The 17740-nt window shown below is 63.6% G+C and overlaps 1 protein-coding gene across 1 annotated transcript in view; it reads right to left on the bottom strand.

The window, feature by feature from the left end:
• Positions 1-3514: 3514 nt before the first annotated feature.
• The window catches only part of LOC144955567 (UDP-glucose:glycoprotein glucosyltransferase 1-like), a gene marked incomplete at its 3' end in the record, with an annotated part of 16680 nt that continues 2454 nt past the window's right edge, over positions 3515-17740 (bottom strand). Inside the window, exons 2-11 of the mRNA XM_078885745.1 lie at positions 17609-17740; positions 15408-15542; positions 14484-14614; positions 13164-13259; positions 12549-12651; positions 11039-11118; positions 9814-10003; positions 5618-5776; positions 4876-4961; positions 3515-3599 (exon numbers count right to left, since the gene is read on the bottom strand). The exon at positions 17609-17740 is cut by the window's right edge and continues 72 nt beyond it. Coding sequence (XP_078741871.1) covers positions 3515-3599; positions 4876-4961; positions 5618-5776; positions 9814-10003; positions 11039-11118; positions 12549-12651; positions 13164-13259; positions 14484-14614; positions 15408-15542; positions 17609-17740 — 1197 coding nt within the window. The remainder of the gene's footprint in view (positions 3600-4875; positions 4962-5617; positions 5777-9813; positions 10004-11038; positions 11119-12548; positions 12652-13163; positions 13260-14483; positions 14615-15407; positions 15543-17608) is intronic.

Here is a 17740-nt window from a genome sequence, read left to right as displayed (position 1 = left end):
TGGTGAGGGTGGTGAGGGGTGGTGAGCGTGGTGAGGGTGGTGAGGGGTGGTGAGCGTGGTGAGGGGTGGTGAGGGTGGTGAGCGTGGTGAGGGGTGGTGAGGGTGGTGAGGGTGGTGAGCGTGGTGAGGGGTGGTGAGGGTGGTGAGGGGTGGTGAGGGTGGTGAGGGTGGTGAGGTGGTGAGGGTGGTGAGGGGTGGTGAGGGTGGTGAGGGTGGTGAGGGGTGGTGAGCGTGGTGAGGGGTGGTGAGGGTGGTGAGGGGTGGTGAGGGTGGTGAGGTGGTGAGGGGTGGTGAGGGGTGGTGAGGGGTGGTGAGGGTGGTGAGGGGTGGTGAGGTGGTGAGGGTGGTGAGGGTGGTGAGGGTGGTGGTGGTGGTGAGGGTGGTGAGGGTGGTGAGGGGGGTGAGGGTGGTGAGGGGGGGTGAGAGGGGGTGAGCGGTGGTGAGGGTGGTGAGGGTGGTGAGGGGTGGTGAGGGTGGTGAGCGTGGTGAGGGGGGTGTGGGGTGGTGAGGGGGTGGTGAGCGTAGTGAGGGGTGGTGAGGGTGGTGAGCGTGGTGAGGGTGGTGAGCGTGGTGAGGGTGGTGAGGGGTGGTGAGGGTGGTGAGGTAGTGAGGGTGGTGAGGGGTGGTGAGCGGGGGTGAGCGTGGTGAGGGGGGGTGAGGGGTGGTGAGGGGTGGTGAGGTGGTGGTGAGGGTGGTGAGGGTGGTGAGGGTGGTGAGCATGGTGAGGGTGGTGAGGGTGGTGAGGGTGGTGAGCGTGGTGAGGGTGGTGAGGGGTGGTGAGGGGTGGTGAGGGGGTGGTGGTGGTGAGGGGGGGTGAGCGGTGGTGAGGGTGGTGAGGGGGGTGTGGCGTGGTGAGGGTGGTGAGGGTGGTAAGGGGTGGTGAGGGTGGTGAGGGTGGTGAGGGGTGGTGAGGGTGGTGAGGGTGATGAGGGGGTGGTGGTGGTGAGGGTGGTGAGGGGTGGTGAGGTGGTGGTGGTGAGGGGGGGTGAGGGTGGTGAGGGGTGGTGAGGTGGTGGTGAGGGTGGTGAGGGTGGTGAGGGGTGGTGAGGGTGGTGAGGGTGGTGAGCGTGGTGAGGGTGGTGAGGGTGGTGAGGGGTGGTGAGGGTGGTGAGGGTGGTGAGGGGTGGTGAGGTGGTGAGGGTGGTGAGGGGTGGTGAGGGTGGTGAGGGTGGTGAGGGGTGGTGAGGGTGGTGAGGGGTGGTGAGGTGGTGGTGAGGGTGGTGAGGGTGGTGAGGGTGGTGAGGGTGGTGAGGGTGGTGAGCGTGGTGAGGGGTGGTGAGGGTGGTGAGGGTGGTGAGGGTGGTGAGCGTGGTGAGGGGTGGTGAGCGTGGTGAGGGGTGGTGAGGGTGGTGAGGGTGGTGAGGGGTGGTGAGGGGTGGTGAGGGGTGGTGAGCGTGGTGAGGGTGGTGAGGGTGGTGAGGGGTGGTGAGGTGGTGGTGGTGAGGGGGGGTGAGGGGTGGTGAGGGGTGGTGAGGGTGGTGAGCGGTGGTGGTGAGGGTGGTGAGGGGGGTGAGCGGGGGTGAGGGTGGTGAGGGTGGTGAGCAGTGGTGAGGGGTGGTGAGCGGTGGTGAGGGTGGTGAGGGTGGTGAGGGTGGTGTGGGGTGGTGAGGGGGTGGTGAGGGTGGTGAGGGGTGGTGAGGGTGGTGAGGGTGGTGAGGGGGTGGTGAGGGTGGTGAGGGGGGTGAGCGGGGGGTGAGGGTGGTGAGGGGTGGTGAGAGGTGGTGAGGGGTGGTGAGCGTGGTGAGGGTGGTGAGGGGTGGTGAGGTGGTGGTGGTGAGGGGGGGTGAGGGGTGGTGAGGGGTGGTGAGGGTGGTGAGCGTGGTGAGGGTGGTGAGGGTGGTGAGGGTGGTGAGGGGGTGGTGAGGGTGGTGAGGGGGGTGAGCGGGGGGTGAGGGTGGTGAGGGGTGGTGAGGGGTGGTGAGGGGTGGTGAGCGTGGTGAGGGTGGTGAGGGGTGGTGAGGTGGTGGTGGTGAGGGGGGGTGAGGGGTGGTGAGGGGTGATGAGGGTGGTGAGCGTGGTGAGGGTGGTGAGGGTGGTGAGGGGTGGTGAGGGGGTGGTGGTGGTGAGGGTGGTGAGGGGGGTGAGCGGGGGGTGAGGGTGGTGAGGGTGGTGAGGGTGGTGAGGGGTGGTGAGGGGGTGAGGGTGGTGAGGGTGGTGAGGGGTGGTGAGGGGTGGTGAGGGGGTGGTGAGGGTGGTGAGGGGTGGTGAGGGTGGTGAGGGTGGTGAGGGGGGTGAGCGGGGGGTGAGGGTGGTGAGGGTGGTGAGGGTGGTGAGCAGTGGTGAGGGGTGGTGAGGGGGTGAGGGTGGTGAGGGTGGTGTGGGGTGGTGAGGGGGTGGTGAGGGTGGTGAGGGGTGGTGAGGGTGGTGAGGGTGGTGAGGGGGGTGAGCGGGGGGTGAGGGTGGTGAGGGTGGTGAGGGTGGTGAGGGGTGGTGAGGGTGGTGAGGGTGGTGAGGGGGGTGAGGGTGGTGAGCGTGGTGAGGGTGGTGAGGGTGGTGAGGGGTGGTGAGGGTGGTGAGGGTGGTGAGGGGTGGTGAGGGTGGTGAGGGTGGTGAGGGGGTGGTGAGGGTGGTGAGGGGGGTGAGCGGGGGGTGAGGGTGGTGAGGGGTGGTGAGGGGTGGTGAGGGGTGGTGAGCGTGGTGAGGGTGGTGAGGGGTGGTGAGGTGGTGGTGGTGAGGGGGGGTGAGGGGTGGTGAGGGGTGGTGAGGGTGGTGAGCGTGGTGAGGGTGGTGAGGGTGGTGAGGGGTGGTGAGGGGGTGGTGGTGGTGAGGGTGGTGAGGGGGGTGAGCGGGGGGTGAGGGTGGTGAGGGTGGTGAGGGTGGTGAGCAGTGGTGAGGGGTGGTGAGGGGGTGAGGGTGGTGAGGGTGGTGAGGGTGGTGTGGGGTGGTGAGGGGGTGGTGAGGGTGGTGAGGGGTGGTGAGGGTGGTGAGGGTGGTGAGGGGGGTGAGCGGGGGGTGAGGGTGGTGAGGGTGGTGAGGGTGGTGAGGGGTGGTGAGGGTGGTGAGGGTGGTGAGGGGGGTGAGCGGGGGGTGAGGGTGGTGAGGGTGGTGAGGGTGGTGAGGGGGTGGGTGAGGGTGGTGAGGGGTGGTGAGGGTGGTGTGGGGGGGTGAGCGGGTGGTGGTGGTGTTGGTGGTGAGGGGGTGATGGTGAGGAGGTGGTGGGGGTGATGGTGAGGAGGTGGTGGTGGTGATGGTGGTGGTGGTGAGTAGTAGTTGGTGAGTAGTAGGTGGTGAGTAGGTGGTGAGCGTGGTGAGTAGTTGGTGAGTAGTTGGTGAGTAGTTAGTGGTGAGTAGTAGTTGGTGAGTAGTTGGTGAGTAGTTAGTGGTGAGTAGTTGGTGAGTAGTTGATGGTGGTGGTGAGCGTGGTGGTGAGTAGGTGGTGAGCGTGGTGAGTAGGTGGTGAGCGTGGTGGTGAGTAGGTGGTGAGCGTGGTGAGTAGGTGGTGAGCGTGGTGGTGAGTAGGTGGTGAGCGTGGTGAGTAGGTGGTGAGTAGGTGGTGAGCGAGGGGGACGCTCACCCGCACTTTGAGGCTTTTGCTCTGGAAGCTGCTCATCACAACCACCACGTCCTCCGCGTCGGGCGGCGAATCGGTGCCCTCGTGCCTGCAACCAACGCAACCACCGCAACCGACGCAATCGACGCAACCACCGCAATCAAAGCAACCAACGCAATCGACGCAATCGACGCAACCAACGCAACCGCCGCAATCAACGCAACCGCCGCAATCGACGCAACCAACGCAATCAATGCAACCACCGCAACCACAGTAATCAAAGCAACCACCGCAACCGCCACAACCACAGTAATCACAGTAATCAATGCAACCACCGCAATCGACGCAACCGCCGCAACCACAGTAATCAATGCAACCAACGCAACCGCCGCAACCAACGCAACCGCGGCAATCGAGAGCATTGCGTAGCGCCGTGGTGTCTCTGTCTCTCTGTCTGTGTCTCCGTGTGTCTCCGTGTCTCCGTGTGTCTCCGTGTCTCTGTCTGTCTCTCTCCGTGTCTCTCTGTCTCCGTGTCTCTGTGTGTCTCTCTCTGTCTCTGTGTCTCCGTGTCTGTGTGTCTGTGTCTGTGTCTCTGTGTCTCCGTGTCTGTCTCTCTGTCTGTCTCTGTGTCTGTGTCTCTGTCTGTGTCTCTGTCTGTGTCTCCGTGTCTCCGTGTCTCCGTGTCTCCGTGTCTCTGTCTCTCTGTCTCTGTCTGTCTGTTTCTCTCTGTGTCTCTCTGTCTCTGTGTCTGTCTGTCTCTGTGTCTGTCTCTCTCCGTGTCTCTGTGTCTCCGTGTCTCCGTGTCTGTGTCTCCGTGTCTCTCTGTCTCCGTGTCTCTGTGTGTCTCTCTCTGTCTCTGTGTCTCCGTGTCTGTGTGTCTGTGTCTGTGTCTCTGTGTCTCCGTGTCTGTCTCTCTGTCTGTCTCTGTGTCTGTGTCTCTGTCTGTGTCTCTGTCTGTGTCTCCGTGTCTCCGTGTCTCCGTGTCTCTGTCTCTCTGTCTCTGTCTGTCTGTTTCTCTCTGTGTCTCTCTGTCTCTGTGTCTGTCTGTCTCTGTGTCTGTCTCTCTCCGTGTCTCTCTGTCTCCGTGTGTCTCCGTGTGTCTCCGTGTGTCTCCGTGTCTCCGTGTCTCCGTGTGTCTCCGTGTGTCTGTGTCACCGTGTCTCCGTGTCTCTCTCTATCTCTCTCTGTCTCTCTCTGTGTATCCGTGTCTGTGTCTCCGTGTCTCTCTGTCTCCGTGTCTCTGTCTCCGTGTGTCTCCGTGTCTCTGTCTGTCTCTGTCTCTGTGTCTCTGTGTCTGTCTCTGTGTCTCTGTCTCCGTGTGTCTCCGTGTCTCCGTGTGTCTCCGTGTGTCTCTCTCTGTCTCCGTGTGTCTCCGTGTGTCTCACGTGAAGATGCTGAAGATGTCCTCGGAGCGTCCTTTGCGAAGCCGCAGGATCCAGGCGCCCGGGTTTGCCTTGAGCTGGAAATATCCCTGAGGTGGGGGGAAGGTGGGGGGAGGTGGGGGGTGGGGGAAGGTGGGGGGGTGGGGGGAGGGAGGTGGGGAGAGGTGGGGAGTGGGGGAGGTGGGGGGTGGGGGGAGGTGGGAGGGGGAGGTAGGGGGAGGTGGGGGGTGGGGGGAGGGAGGTGGGGAGTGGGGGAGGTGGGGGGAGGTGGGGGAAGGTGGGAGGGGGAGGTGGGGGAAAAAAGTGTGGGGGGGTGGGGTAGGTGGGGGGAAAGGTGGGGGGTGGGGAAAGGTGGGGGGGGAGGTGGGGGGTGGGGGGGGAGGTGGGGGGGGGAGAGATACAATTGGAGGAAAGTGGAGTGTGCGTGCGTGCACATGTGCGTGCGTGTGTGTGCGCGTGTGCGTGTACGTGTGCACGTGTGCGTGCGCGTGTGCGCGTGCGTGTGCGCGTGCGCGTGTGCGTGTACGTGTGCGCGTGCGTGTACGTGTGCACGTGTGCGTGTGCGTGTGCGCGTGCGTGTGCGTGTGTGTGCGTGCGTGTGCGTGTGCGCGTGTGCGCGTGTATGCGCGTGTGCGTGCGTGTGCGCGTGCCTGCGCGTGCCTGCGCGTGTGTGCGTGTGCGTGTGTGCGTGTGCGCGTGTGTGCGTGCGCTTGTGTGTGCGTGCGTGTGCGTGCGTGCCACTCGCCAGGTTGGCCATGACGATGGTATCCACGGCGACAGGCTGTGTGCGCGTGCCCAGCGTGAACTGCAGTCCGCGTGGAGGCTGCGCCGTGGTGACGTCGTAGCAGTGCCCTTCCAGGATGAGGAACTCCAACTCGAAGTCGGCCGTGATCACCCCCTCCACCTGGGGGAGAGGGAGGAGAGGGAGGAGAGGGAGGGAGGGAGGAGAGGGAGGGAGGAGAGGGAGGGAGGAGAGGGAGGAGAGGGAGGGAGGAGAGGGAGGAGAGGGAGGGAGGAGAGGGAGGGAGGGAGGAGAGGGAGGGGAGGGAGGAGAGGGAGGAGAGGGAGGGGAGGGGGAGGAGAGGGAGGGAGGAAAGGGAGGGAGGAGAGGGAGGAGAGGGAGGAGAGGGAGGAGAGGGAGGGAGGAGAGGGAGGGAGGAGAGGGAGGAGAGGGAGGGAGGAGGGAAGGAGAGGGAGGGAAGGGAGGGAGGAGAGGGAGGAGAGGGAGGGGGGGAGGAGAGGGAGGGAAGAGAGGGAGGGGAGGGGAGGGAGGGAGGAGAGGGAGGAGAGGGAGGGAGGAGAGGGAGGGAGGAGAGGGAGGAGAGGGAGGGAGGAGAGGGAGGGAGGAGAGGGAGGAGAGGGAGGGGGGGAGGAGAGGGAGGGAGGGGAGGGAGGAGAGGGAGGGAGGGGAGGGAGGAGAGGGAGGAGAGGGAGGGAGGGGAGGGAGGAGAGGGAGGAGAGGGAGGGAGGGAGGAGAGGGAGGGAGGAGAGGGAGGAGAGGGAGGGAGGAGAGGGAGGGAGGAGAGGGAGGGAGGAGAGGGAGGAGAGGGAGGGAGGAGGGAGGGAAGGGAGGGAGGAGAGGGAGGAGAGGGAGGGGGGGAGGAGAGGGAGGGAAGAGAGGGAGGGGAGGGGAGGGAGGGAGGAGAGGGAGGAGAGGGAGGGAGGAGAGGGAGGAGAGGGAGGGAGGGAGGAGAGGGAGGGAGGAGAGGGAGGAGAGGGAGGGAGGAGAGGGAGGAGAGGGAGGGAGGAGAGGGAGGAGAGGGAGGGAGGAGAGGGAGGAGAGGGAGGGAGGAGAGGGAGGAGAGGGAGGGAGGGAGGAGAGGGAGGGAGGAGAGGGAGGGAGGAGAGGGAGGGAGGAGAGGGAGGAGAGGGAGGGAGGAGAGGGAGGGAGGAGAGGGAGGAGAGGGAGGAGAGGGAGGGAGGAGAGGGAGGAGAGGGAGGAGAGGGAGGAGAGGGAGGGAGGAGAGGGAGGGAGGAGAGGGAGGAGAGGGAGGAGAGGGAGGGAGGAGAGGGAGGGAGGAGAGGGAGGGAGGAGAGGGAGGAGAGGGAGGGAGGAGAGGGAGGAGAGGGAGGGAGGGAGGAGAGGGAGGGAGGAGAGGGAGGGAGGAGAGGGAGGGAGGAGAGGAGGAGAGGAGGGGAGGGAGGAGAGGGAGGGAGGAGAGGGAGGAGAGGGAGGAGAGGGAGGGAGGAGAGGGAGGAGAGGGAGGAGAGGGAGGAGAGGGAGGGAGGAGAGGGAGGGAGGAGAGGGAGGAGAGGGAGGAGAGGGAGGGAGGAGAGGGAGGGAGGAGAGGGAGGGAGGAGAGGGAGGAGAGGGATTTATTACTTCCATCTCCGCGGCTGGAAGTACTCCAAGACGTCTCTCTGTGCGTGTGCCTCTGTCTGTGTGTCTCTCTCTGTGTGTGTGCCTCTGTCTGTGTGTCTCTCTCTGTGTGTGTGCCTCTGTCTGTGTGTCTCTCTCTGTGTGTGTGCCTCTGTCTGTGTGTCTCTCTGTCTGTGTGTGCCTCTGTCTGTGTGTCTCTCTCTGTGTGTGTGCCTCTGTCTGTGTGTCTCTCTGTCTGTGTGTGCCTCTGTCTGTGTGTCTCTCTCTGTGTGTGTGCCTCTGTCTGTGTGTCTCTCTGTCTGTGTGTGTGCCTCTGTCTGTGTGTCTCTCTCTGTGTGTGTGCCTCTGTCTGTGTGTCTCTCTGTCTGTGTGTGCCTCTGTCTGTGTGTCTCTCTCTGTGTGTGTGCCTCTGTCTGTGTGTCTCTCTCTGTGTGTGTGCCTCTGTCTGTGTGTCTCTCTGTCTGTGTGTGCCTCTGTCTGTGTGTCTCTCTCTGTGTGTGTGCCTCTGTCTGTGTGTCTCTCTGTCTGTGTGTGCCTCTGTCTGTGTGTCTCTCTCTGTGTGTGTGTGCCTCTGTCTGTGTGTCTCTCTGTGTGTGTGCCTCTGTCTGTGTGTCTCTCTGTCTGTGTGTGCCTCTGTCTGTGTGTCTCTCTGTCTGTGTGTGCCTCTGTCTGTGTGTCTCTCTCTGTGTGTGTGCCTCTGTCTGTGTGTCTCTCTGTCTGTGTGTGCCTCTGTCTGTGTGTCTCTCTGTCTGTGTGTGCCTCTGTCTGTGTGTCTCTCTCTGTCTGTGTGTCTCTCTGTCTGTGTCTCTCTCTGTGTGTGTGTGCCTCTGTCTGTGTGTCTCTCTGTGTGTGTGTGCCTCTGTCTGTGTGTCTCTCTGTCTGTGTGTCTCTCTGTGTGTGTGTGCCTCTGTCTGTGTGTCTCTCTGTGTGTGTGTCTCTCTGTGTGTGTGCCTCTGTCTGTGTGTCTCTCTGTGTGTGTGTGCCTCTGTCTGTGTGTCTCTCTGTGTGTGTGCGCCTCTGTCTGTGTGTCTCTCTGTGTGTGTGCGCCTCTGTCTGTGTGTCTCTCTGTGTGTGTGTGCCTCTGTCTGTGTGTCTCTCTGTCTGTGTGTGCCTCTGTCTGTGTGTCTCTCTGTGCGTGTGCCTCTGTCTGTGTGTCTCTCTGTGTGTGTGTGCCTCTGTCTGTGTGTCTCTCTGTCTGTGTGTGCCTCTGTCTGTGTGTCTCTCTGTGTGTGTGTGCCTCTGTCTGTGTGTCTCTCTGTCTGTGTGCGCCTCTGTCTGTGTGTCTCTCTGTCTGTGTGTGTGCCTCTGTCTGCGTGTCTCTCTGTGCGTGTGCCTCTGTCTGTGTGTCTCTCTGTCTGTGTGTGCCTCTGTCTGTGTGTCTCTCTGTGTGTGTGTGCCTCTGTCTGTGTGTCTCTCTGTGTGTGTGCCTCTGTGTGTGTGTCTCTCTGTGTGTGTGCCTCTGTCTGTGTGTCTCTCTGTGTGTGCCTCTGTCTGTGTGTCTCTCTGTGTGTGCCTCTGTCTGTGTGTCTCTCTGTGTGTGTGTGCCTCTGTCTGCGTGTCTCTCTGTGTGTGTGCCTCTGTCTGTGTGTCTCTCTGTGTGTGTGTGCCTCTGTCTGTGTGTCTCTCTGTCTGTGTGTGTGCCTCTGTCTGTGTGTCTCTCTGTGTGCGCCTCTGTCTGTGTGTCTCTCTGTGTGTGTGTGCCTCTGTCTGTGTGTCTCTCTGTCTGTGTGTGCCTCTGTCTGTGTGTCTCTCTGTGTGTGTGTGCCTCTGTCTGTGTGTCTCTCTGTGTGTGCCTCTGTCTGTGTGTCTCTCTGTGTGTGTGCGCCTCTGTCTGTGTGTCTCTCTGTGTGTGTGCCTCTGTCTGTGTGTCTCTCTGTGTGTGTGCCTCTGTCTGTGTGTCTCTCTGTGTGTGCCTCTGTCTGCGTGTCTCTCTGTGTGCGTGCGCCTCTGTCTGTGCGTCTCTCTGTGTGTGTGCGCCTCTGTCTGCGTGTCTCTCTGTGTGTGTGCCTCTGTCTGTGTGTCTCTCTGTGTGTGTGTGCCTCTGTCTGTGTGCGTGCGCCTCTGTCTGTGTGTCTCTCTGTGTGTGTGTGCCTCTGTCTGTGTGTCTCTCTGTGTGTGTGCGCCTCTGTCTGTGTGTCTCTCTGTGTGTGTGCCTCTGTCTGTGTGTCTCTCTGTCTGCGTGTGCCTCTGTCTGTGTGTCTCTCTGTCTGCGTGTGCCTCTGTCTGTGTGTGTGTGCCTCTGTCTGTGTGTCTCTCTGTCTGCGTGTGCCTCTGTCTGTGTGTCTCTCTGTGTGTGTGCGCCTCTGTCTGTGTGTGTGTGCCTCTGTCTGTGTGTCTCTCTGTGTGTGTGCGCCTCTGTCTGTGTGTCTCTCTGTGTGTGCGCCTCTGTCTGTGTGTCTCTCTGTGTGTGTGCCTCTGTCTGTGTGTCTCTCTGTCTGCGTGTGCCTCTGTCTGTGTGTCTCTCTGTGTGTGTGTGCCTCTGTCTGTGTGTCTCTCTGTGTGTGCCTCTGTCTGTGTGTCTCTCTGTCTGTGTGTCTCTCTGTGTGTGTGCCTCTGTCTGTGTGTCTCTCTGTGTGTGTGTCTCTCTGTGTGTGTGTCTCTCTGTGTGCGTGTCCGCGCACCTCCTCCATGTAGATGTTGTCCAGGTCGTAGGCAGCGCGCACCGACTCCACGAGCCACCCCTCCGGGGTTATCATGTTGAGCGTGAGCAGCGGCGCCTGGGGCAGGTCCACGAAGCGCGCCGCGGGCCCCGCCGTGGCGCGTCCATCAGCCGCGAACACCACGTCCGCCTCCACCACGTAGCGGTAGAAGCTGGGGGGGGGGGAGGGGGGAGGGGGGGGGAGAGGGGGGAGGGGGGGGGGAGAGGGAGGAGGGGTAAGGAGGGAGAGGGAGGGGGGAGGGGGGGGAGAGGGAGGGGGGGGAGGGGGGGGAGGGGGAGAGGGGAGAGGGAGGAGAGGGAGGAGAGGGAGGAGAGGGAGGGGGGGGAGGGGGGGGAGGGGGAGAGGGGAGAGGGAGGAGAGGGAGGAGAGGGAGGGGGGAGGGAGGGAGGGAGGGGGAGGGAGGAGAGGGAGGAGAGGGAGGGGGGAGAGGGAGGAGGGGGAGGGAGGGGAGGGGGGAGAGGGAGGGGGGAGGGGTTGGAGGGGGGAGGGGGGGGGAGAGGGAGGAGAGGGAGGGGGAGAGGAGAGGGAGGGGGGAGGGAGGGAGGGGGAGGGAGGAGAGGGAGGAGAGGGGGGAGAGGGAGGAGGGAGAGGGAGGGGGAGGGGTTGGAGGGGGGAGGGGGGGGGAGAGGGAGGAGAGGGAGGGGGAGAGGAGAGGGAGGGGGGAGGGAGGGAGGGGGAGGGAGGAGAGGGAGGAGAGGGGGGAGAGGGAGGAGGGAGAGGGAGGGGGAGGGGTTGGAGGGGGGAGGGGGGGGGAGAGGGAGGAGAGGGAGGGGGAGAGGAGAGGGAGGGGGGAGGGAGGGAGGGGGAGGGAGGAGAGGGAGGAGAGGGGGGAGAGGGAGGAGGGAGAGGGAGGGGGAGGGGTTGGAGGGGGGAGGGGGGGGGAGAGGGAGGAGAGGGAGGGGGAGAGGAGAGGGAGGGGGGAGGGAGGGAGGGGGAGGGAGGAGAGGGGGGAGGGGGGGAGAGGGAGGAGAGGGGGAGGGAGGGAGGGAGGGAGGAGAGGGAGGGGGGAGGGAGGGGAGCGATGGGGGGAGGGGGGAGGGGGGAGTGGTTGTTGTAGAAGTTGTGAGAAGTGTCAGCGTGGTGACCAGCGTACTTCCCCCACTGAGTAAATCCGTAGAGCCAAGAAGCTCTTGGTCGAAGGGGTGGGGGGGGGGAGGGTTGGTGGGAGACTCTCTGCGTCCGTTACCTCTTGAGAGGCATCTCCGACAGCTTGGGCTTGCAGTTCATGAACACGCGCAGGTGGACGTTCACCACCTCGCTCAGCACCTGCACACGCAGCACGGTGAGCGGCAGGGTGAGCGGGGTAGGGTGAGTGGGGTAGGGTGAGTGGGGTAGGGTGAGTGGGGTAGGGTGAGTGGGGTAGGGTGAGTGGGGTAGGGTGAGTGGGGTAGGGTGAGTGGGGTAGGGTGAGTGGGGTAGGGTGAGTGGGGTAGGGTGAGTGGGGCAGGGTGAGCGGGGCAGGGTGAGTGGGGTAGGGTGAGTGGGGTAGGGTGAGTGGGGTAGGGTGAGTGGGGTAGGGTGAGCGGGGTAGGGTGAGTGGGGTAGGGTGAGTGGGGTAGGGTGAGTGGGGTAGGGTGAGTGGGGTAGGGTGAGTGGGGTAGGGTGAGTGGGGCAGGGTGAGCGGGGCAGGGTGAGTGGGGCAGGGTGAGCGGGGTAGGGTGAGTGGCAGGGTGAGCGGGGTAGGGTGAGCGGGGTAGGGTGAGCGGGGCAGGGTGAGCGGGGCAGGGTGAGCGGGGTAGGGTGAGCGGGGCAGGGTGAGCGGGGTAGGGTGAGCGGGGTAGGGTGAGCGGGGCAGGGTGAGTGGGGCAGGGTGAGTGGGGTAGGGTGAGTGGGGTAGGGTGAGCGGGGTAGGGTGAGTGGTAAGGTGAGTGGGGTAGGGTGAGTGGGGTAGGGTGAGTGGGGTAGGGTGAGTGGGGCAGGGTGAGTGGGGCAGGGTGAGTGGGGCAGGGTGAGTGGGGTAGGGTGAGTGGGGCAGGGTGAGCGGGGCAGGGTGAGCGGGGTAGGGTGAGTGGGGTAGGGTGAGTGGGGTAGGGTGAGTGGGGCAGGGTGAGTGGGGTAGGGTGAGTGGGGCAGGGTGAGTGGGGTAGGGTGAGTGGGGCAGGGTGAGTGGGGTAGGGTGAGTGGCAGGGTGAGTGGGGTAGGGTGAGTGGGGTAGGGTGAGTGGGGTAGGGTGAGTGGGGCAGGGTGAGTGGGGTAGGGTGAGTGGGGCAGGGTGAGTGGGGTAGGGTGAGTGGCAGGGTGAGTGGGGTAGGGTGAGTGGGGTAGGGTGAGTGGGGTAGGGTGAGTGGGGTAGGGTGAGCGGCAGGGTGAGGGGCAGGGTGAGCGGCAGGGCGAGTGAGTGAGTGATCAAGCGAAGTGAGCGATCAAGCGAGCGAGTGAGTGAGTGATCAAGCGAGGTGAGCGATCAAGCGAGCGAGTGAGCGAGTGATCAAGCGAGTGAGTGAGCGAGTGAGTGATCAAGCGAGCGAGCGATCAATCGAGCGAGTGATCAAGCGAGCGAGTGAGTGAGTGATCAAGCGAGTGAGTGACTGAGTGAGTGAGTGATCAAGTGAGTGAGTGAGCTAGTGATCAAGTGAGTGAGTGAGTGATCGAGTGAGTGACTGAGTGAGCGACTGAGTGAGCGAGTGAGTGAGCGAGTGAGTGACTAAGTGAGTGAGTGAGCGAGCGAGCGAGGTGGCAACAGCGTTGTCACTCACGGCGAGGAGCGGTGCGAGTCGCTGGGCGTCTCTGGTCACGGGGTCCACGACGGCCATCACGTCAAAGTAGACCTCCTTCTCACGCGGACGCAGCTTCACCACGCTGCACACGCCACGCACACACGCCACGCACACACGCCATGCACACACGCCACGCACACACGCCACGCACACACGCCACTCACACACGCCACGCAAACACGCCACGCACACGCCACGCACACACGCCACGCACACACGCCACGCACACACGCCACGCACACGCCACGCACACGCGCCACGCACACGCCACGCACACGCGCCACGCACACACGCCACAGAGGAGACGTCATGGACACGTGACGGACACGTGACGGACACGTGACGGACACGTGACGGCACGTGACGGACAGGTCACGGACAGGCGACGGACAGGTCACGGACACGTGACGGACACGGACATGCCAAGGACACGCCACGGACACGCCACGGACACGTGACGGACACGGACATGCCACGGACATGCCACGGACACGTGACGGACACGGACATGCCACGGACACGTCACGGACACGGCACGAGGGGGGGGGAGGGGGGACACACACATCACAGACGAGGACCGTGGTGACCTCTGACCTGTGCCGGTCGTCAGCGAACTTGACCTCGGCACGAGCGTCGCCCTTGGGGGCCGCAGAGAGCAAAGCGTCGACCTTCATCACCAGGTCACTGGCCCTGGGGGGCAGGGGGGGGGGGGCAGGGGGGGGGGCAGGGGGGGGGGCAGGGGGGGGGCAGGGGGGGGTCAAGATGCAGCGAGTCAGCCTGGCACAGCAGTCAACCCACGGCACCTGCTGGGTCTGTCCCGTGACCTCCTCCTCCTGCACCTAGCCTGGCACAGCAGTCAACCCACGGCACCTGCTGGGTCTGACTCGTGACCTCCTCCTGCACCTAGCCTGGCACAGCAGTCAACCCACGGCACCTGCTGGGTCTGTCACGTGACCTCCTCCTGCACCTAGCCTGGCACAGCAGTCAACCCACGGCACCCGCTGGGTCTGTCACGTGACCTCCTCCTGCACCTAGCCTGGCACAGCAGTCAACCCACGGCACCCGCTGGGTCTGTCCCGTGACCTCCTCCTGCACCTAGCCTGGCACAGCAGTCAACCCACGGCACCTGCTGAGTCTGTCACGTGACCTCCTCCTGCACCTAGCCTGGCACAGCAGTCAACCCACGGCACCCGCTGGGTCTGTCACGTGACCTCCTCCTGCACCTAGCCTGGCACAGCAGTCAACCCACGGCACCCGCTGGGTCTGTCCCGTGACCTCCTCCTGCACCTAGCCTGGCACAGCAGTCAACCCACGGCACCTGCTGGGTCTGACTCGTGACCTCCTCCTGCACCTAGCCTGGCACAGCAGCCAACTCTGAGTGCGCAGTGACGTTGAAGTCGATGCTAAAACGTGGTGGGAAAAACCGGAGGACCCGGAGGGAAAAAAATCCACGGGGAGAGAGAGAGACGCAGACTCCAAATACACAGCAGCAGCAGCAGGCTTCGTTAGGATCGCGATCGAACCCACGACCTCCTGCGCACCAGGCGAGGTAGTCAACATCTCCTAGCCACCGTGATGATGATGACGAGAGAGAGACACGCAAACTCCAACACGACCTCCTGTAGACCAGGCGAGGTAGTCAACATCTCCTAGCCACTGTGATGATGATGACGAGAGAGACGCAGACTCCAAATATACAGCAGCAGCAGCAGGCATCGTCAGGGGTCGGGATCGAACCCACGACCTCCTGTATACCAGGCGAGGTAGTCAACATCTCCTAGCCACTGTGATGATGATGACGAGAGAGAGACACGCAAACTCCAACACGACCTCCTGTAGACCAGGCGACGTAGTCAACATCTCAAGACGCCCCCCGCTCTCCCCCCCCACCCCCCCCAACCCCCCTGCCCCCACCTGGCCCCCGTCTCCCCGCTGCGCTGCACCATGGCCAGGATGTTGTCGGCTGACGTGGCCCTCGTCACTTTCTCCAGCAGCTGGAAGTCCTCCTGGTTGAACGTCTCGTTGGTGGACAGGGGACCCACCACCTGGTGGGGAGGGGTGGGGGGTGGGGTGGGGGGGGTGGGGGGTGGGGGGTGGGGGGGAGGGGAAGGTGGGGAGGGGGGGGGATGAGGATCTGTATTTATAGTGGAGGAATTTGATGAGCTGTGAAGATATTTTCTTAAATCCCCCCTCTCGCTCATATACCCACCCACCAACCCTACCACCCACACACACACACATGCACACGCACACACACACACACACATGCACGCACACACACACATGCACGCACCCACCCACCCACTTGCCCACCCACGCACCCACCCGCCCACCCACGCACCAACCCGCCCACCCACGCACACACCCCCACCACCCACCAACCCACACACACCACACCACACACCCACCCACCCACCCACCCCCCCCCTCACCACCCCCCCTACCCACACCACACCACACCACCCCGCCCACCCACCCACACCACACCCACACCACCCCCACCCCGCCCACCCACCCGGCCGTTGCACACGACGGCACGCCCCGAGGCCTCCACCCTACCACCACCCACCCCACACCCACCCACCCCCCCACACCACACACCACCCCCCCTACCCACACCCCCCCACCCACACCACACCTCACCCACCCCCACACCCCCCTACCCACACCACCCACACACACCTCTCCCCCCCACACCACACACCACCGCCCCCTACCCCCACCCCCACCACCCCCCCCCACCCACCCTTCCCCCCACCACCCACCCTTCCCCCCACCACCCCCCCCACCACCACCACCACCACCCACCCCCACCACACACCACCCACCCACACCCACCCGGCCGTTGCACACGACGGCTCGCCCCGAGGCCTGCACCCCAAGCACGGAGCGGCAGTAGAGCGCCTGAGCCTCCAGCGCCAGCGTCGCTCTCTCGGCGTGCAGGGCGTCCAGCAAGAGCTGCTTCTCCATGCCCTGGGGGGGAGTGGGTGGGGGTGGGGGGGGTGGGGGTGGGGTGGGTGGTGGGGGGGGTGGTGGGGGGAAGGGTGGGTGGTGGGGGGAAGGGTGGGTGGTGGGGGGAAGGGTGGGTGGGTGGTGGGGGGAAGGGTGGGTGGGTGGTGGGGGGAAGGGTGGGTGGTGGGGGGAAGGGTGGGTGGTGGGGGTGGGGGGGTGGTGGGGGGAAGGGTGGGTGGTGGGGGGAAGGGTGGGTGGTGGGGGGGGTGGATGGGTGGTGGGGGGAAGGGTGGGTGGTGGGGGGGGTGGATGGGTGGTGGGGGGGGTGGATGGGTGGTGGGGGGAAGGGTGGGTGGTGGGGGGAAGGGTGGGTGGTGGGGGGGGGGGGGTGGGTGGTGGGGGGAGAAAACAACACAGCAAGTCAATGTCTCCTCTCCCCCGCCACCCCCCGCAGAGCCTCCGATGTTTTGTATTTTTTATGTTGTTGATGTTTTTGTCGCCGGCACAGACACAGACACACAGAGACACACATAGACGCACACACACGGACACACACGCACACACACGGACACACACGCACACACACGCACACACACGGACACACACGCACACACACGGACACACGCGGACACACACAGACACACGGACACACACGCACACACACGGACACACGCGGACACACACAGACACACACACACACGCGGACACACACAGACACACACACACGTGGACACACACACGTGGACACACACACACGTGGACACACACACGTGGACACACACGAAGACACACAGACGGACACACACGGACACGCAAACAACAACAACCGCCATTCGCCACTAAGTGGCGGTGACGTCACCACGACGCTTGTGCCAGGCCATGTGCACCTTGAGGCTGCCACGTGAAGTGTCGAACGCCCGCTGGCAGGAGGTCACGGGGCAGACCCAGCAGGTGCCACGGGTCGACCGACCGAGATGACCGAGATGACTGGCTGATGCACCACCTGTGCCCCCTACTGTGCCAACTTGCTGTGCTTTAGCCACCCGGCGCTCCGCTCGTTGTTGTGAGCGTCGCTCCTCCGCCCTCCGTTGTTGTTGGAGGGCGACTGCCTCCAACTGCCCAGTAGCAGCGTCCTTCACGAGCCTCCTCCGCCAAAACAACCTCCTACCTCCTCGTGGTGCCGGACGGGCAACACTGTCGTGGACATTGCTGTGGGGGGAGGGCCAATGCCCATTGGCCCTCTCCCCTCATGGCGTCTGTGACCACCACAGCGGCTAAACGGAGGCTCTGGACGGGTGCGAGGGGCTGGTAACCCCTCCACCTTCAATTAATTACCACTAAACTACGAATTAAACAAAAACCTGTAACTAATAAGCTTGTGCCGGAGGCCCCGGGGGGTCAGGCTTTCATGACGTCTCCTGGCCAAACCCCAATTGGCGGAGCCAGGAGATTGAATCTTCACCCTCGGGGCTCCTCCAGAAACAACGAAAAACCATTGCGGATGGCCACGTGGAATGTTCGGACACACACACACACTCACACACATGTACACACACTCACACACACTCACTCACTCACACACACACGTGACACACACTCACACACTCACTCACACACACAGCACACACACACGTGACACACACTCACTTACTCACACACACACACTCACTCACTCACACACTCACTCACACACACGTACACACGTACACACACTCACTCACAGCACACACACAGCACACACTCACACTCACTCACTCACACACACTCACACACACAGCACACTCACACACTCACTCACACACTCACACACTCACTCACACTCACTCACACACACGTACACACGTACACACACTCACTCACTCACAGCACACACACAGCACACACTCACACTCACTCACTCACTCACACACTCAACAACAACAACAACAACCGCCATTCGCCACTAAGTGGCGGTGACGTCACCACGACACACTCACACACACTCACACACACAGCACACTCACACACTCACTCACACACTCACACACTCACTCACACTCACACATACACTCACTCACACACACACGTGACACACACGTGACACGTACGTGTATGAGCAGGTTGTTGAGTGCTGCTTCCCCGCCCTGCTGCAGCTGGAGCCAGGCCTCCGGCCGCAGCGTCTTTGCCACGAAGTTCTTGGCGTGTGTGCCGCTCTGAGTCTCCAGGGCGGCCCACACCGC

This window comes from Lampetra fluviatilis, unplaced genomic scaffold (genome assembly GCF_964198595.1).
Source record: "Lampetra fluviatilis unplaced genomic scaffold, kcLamFluv1.1 SCAFFOLD_1174, whole genome shotgun sequence".
Taxonomy (NCBI): domain Eukaryota; kingdom Metazoa; phylum Chordata; class Hyperoartia; order Petromyzontiformes; family Petromyzontidae; genus Lampetra; species Lampetra fluviatilis.
Note: the sequence above shows the minus strand (reverse complement) of the source record. Positions and strands in the feature narration are given on the sequence as shown.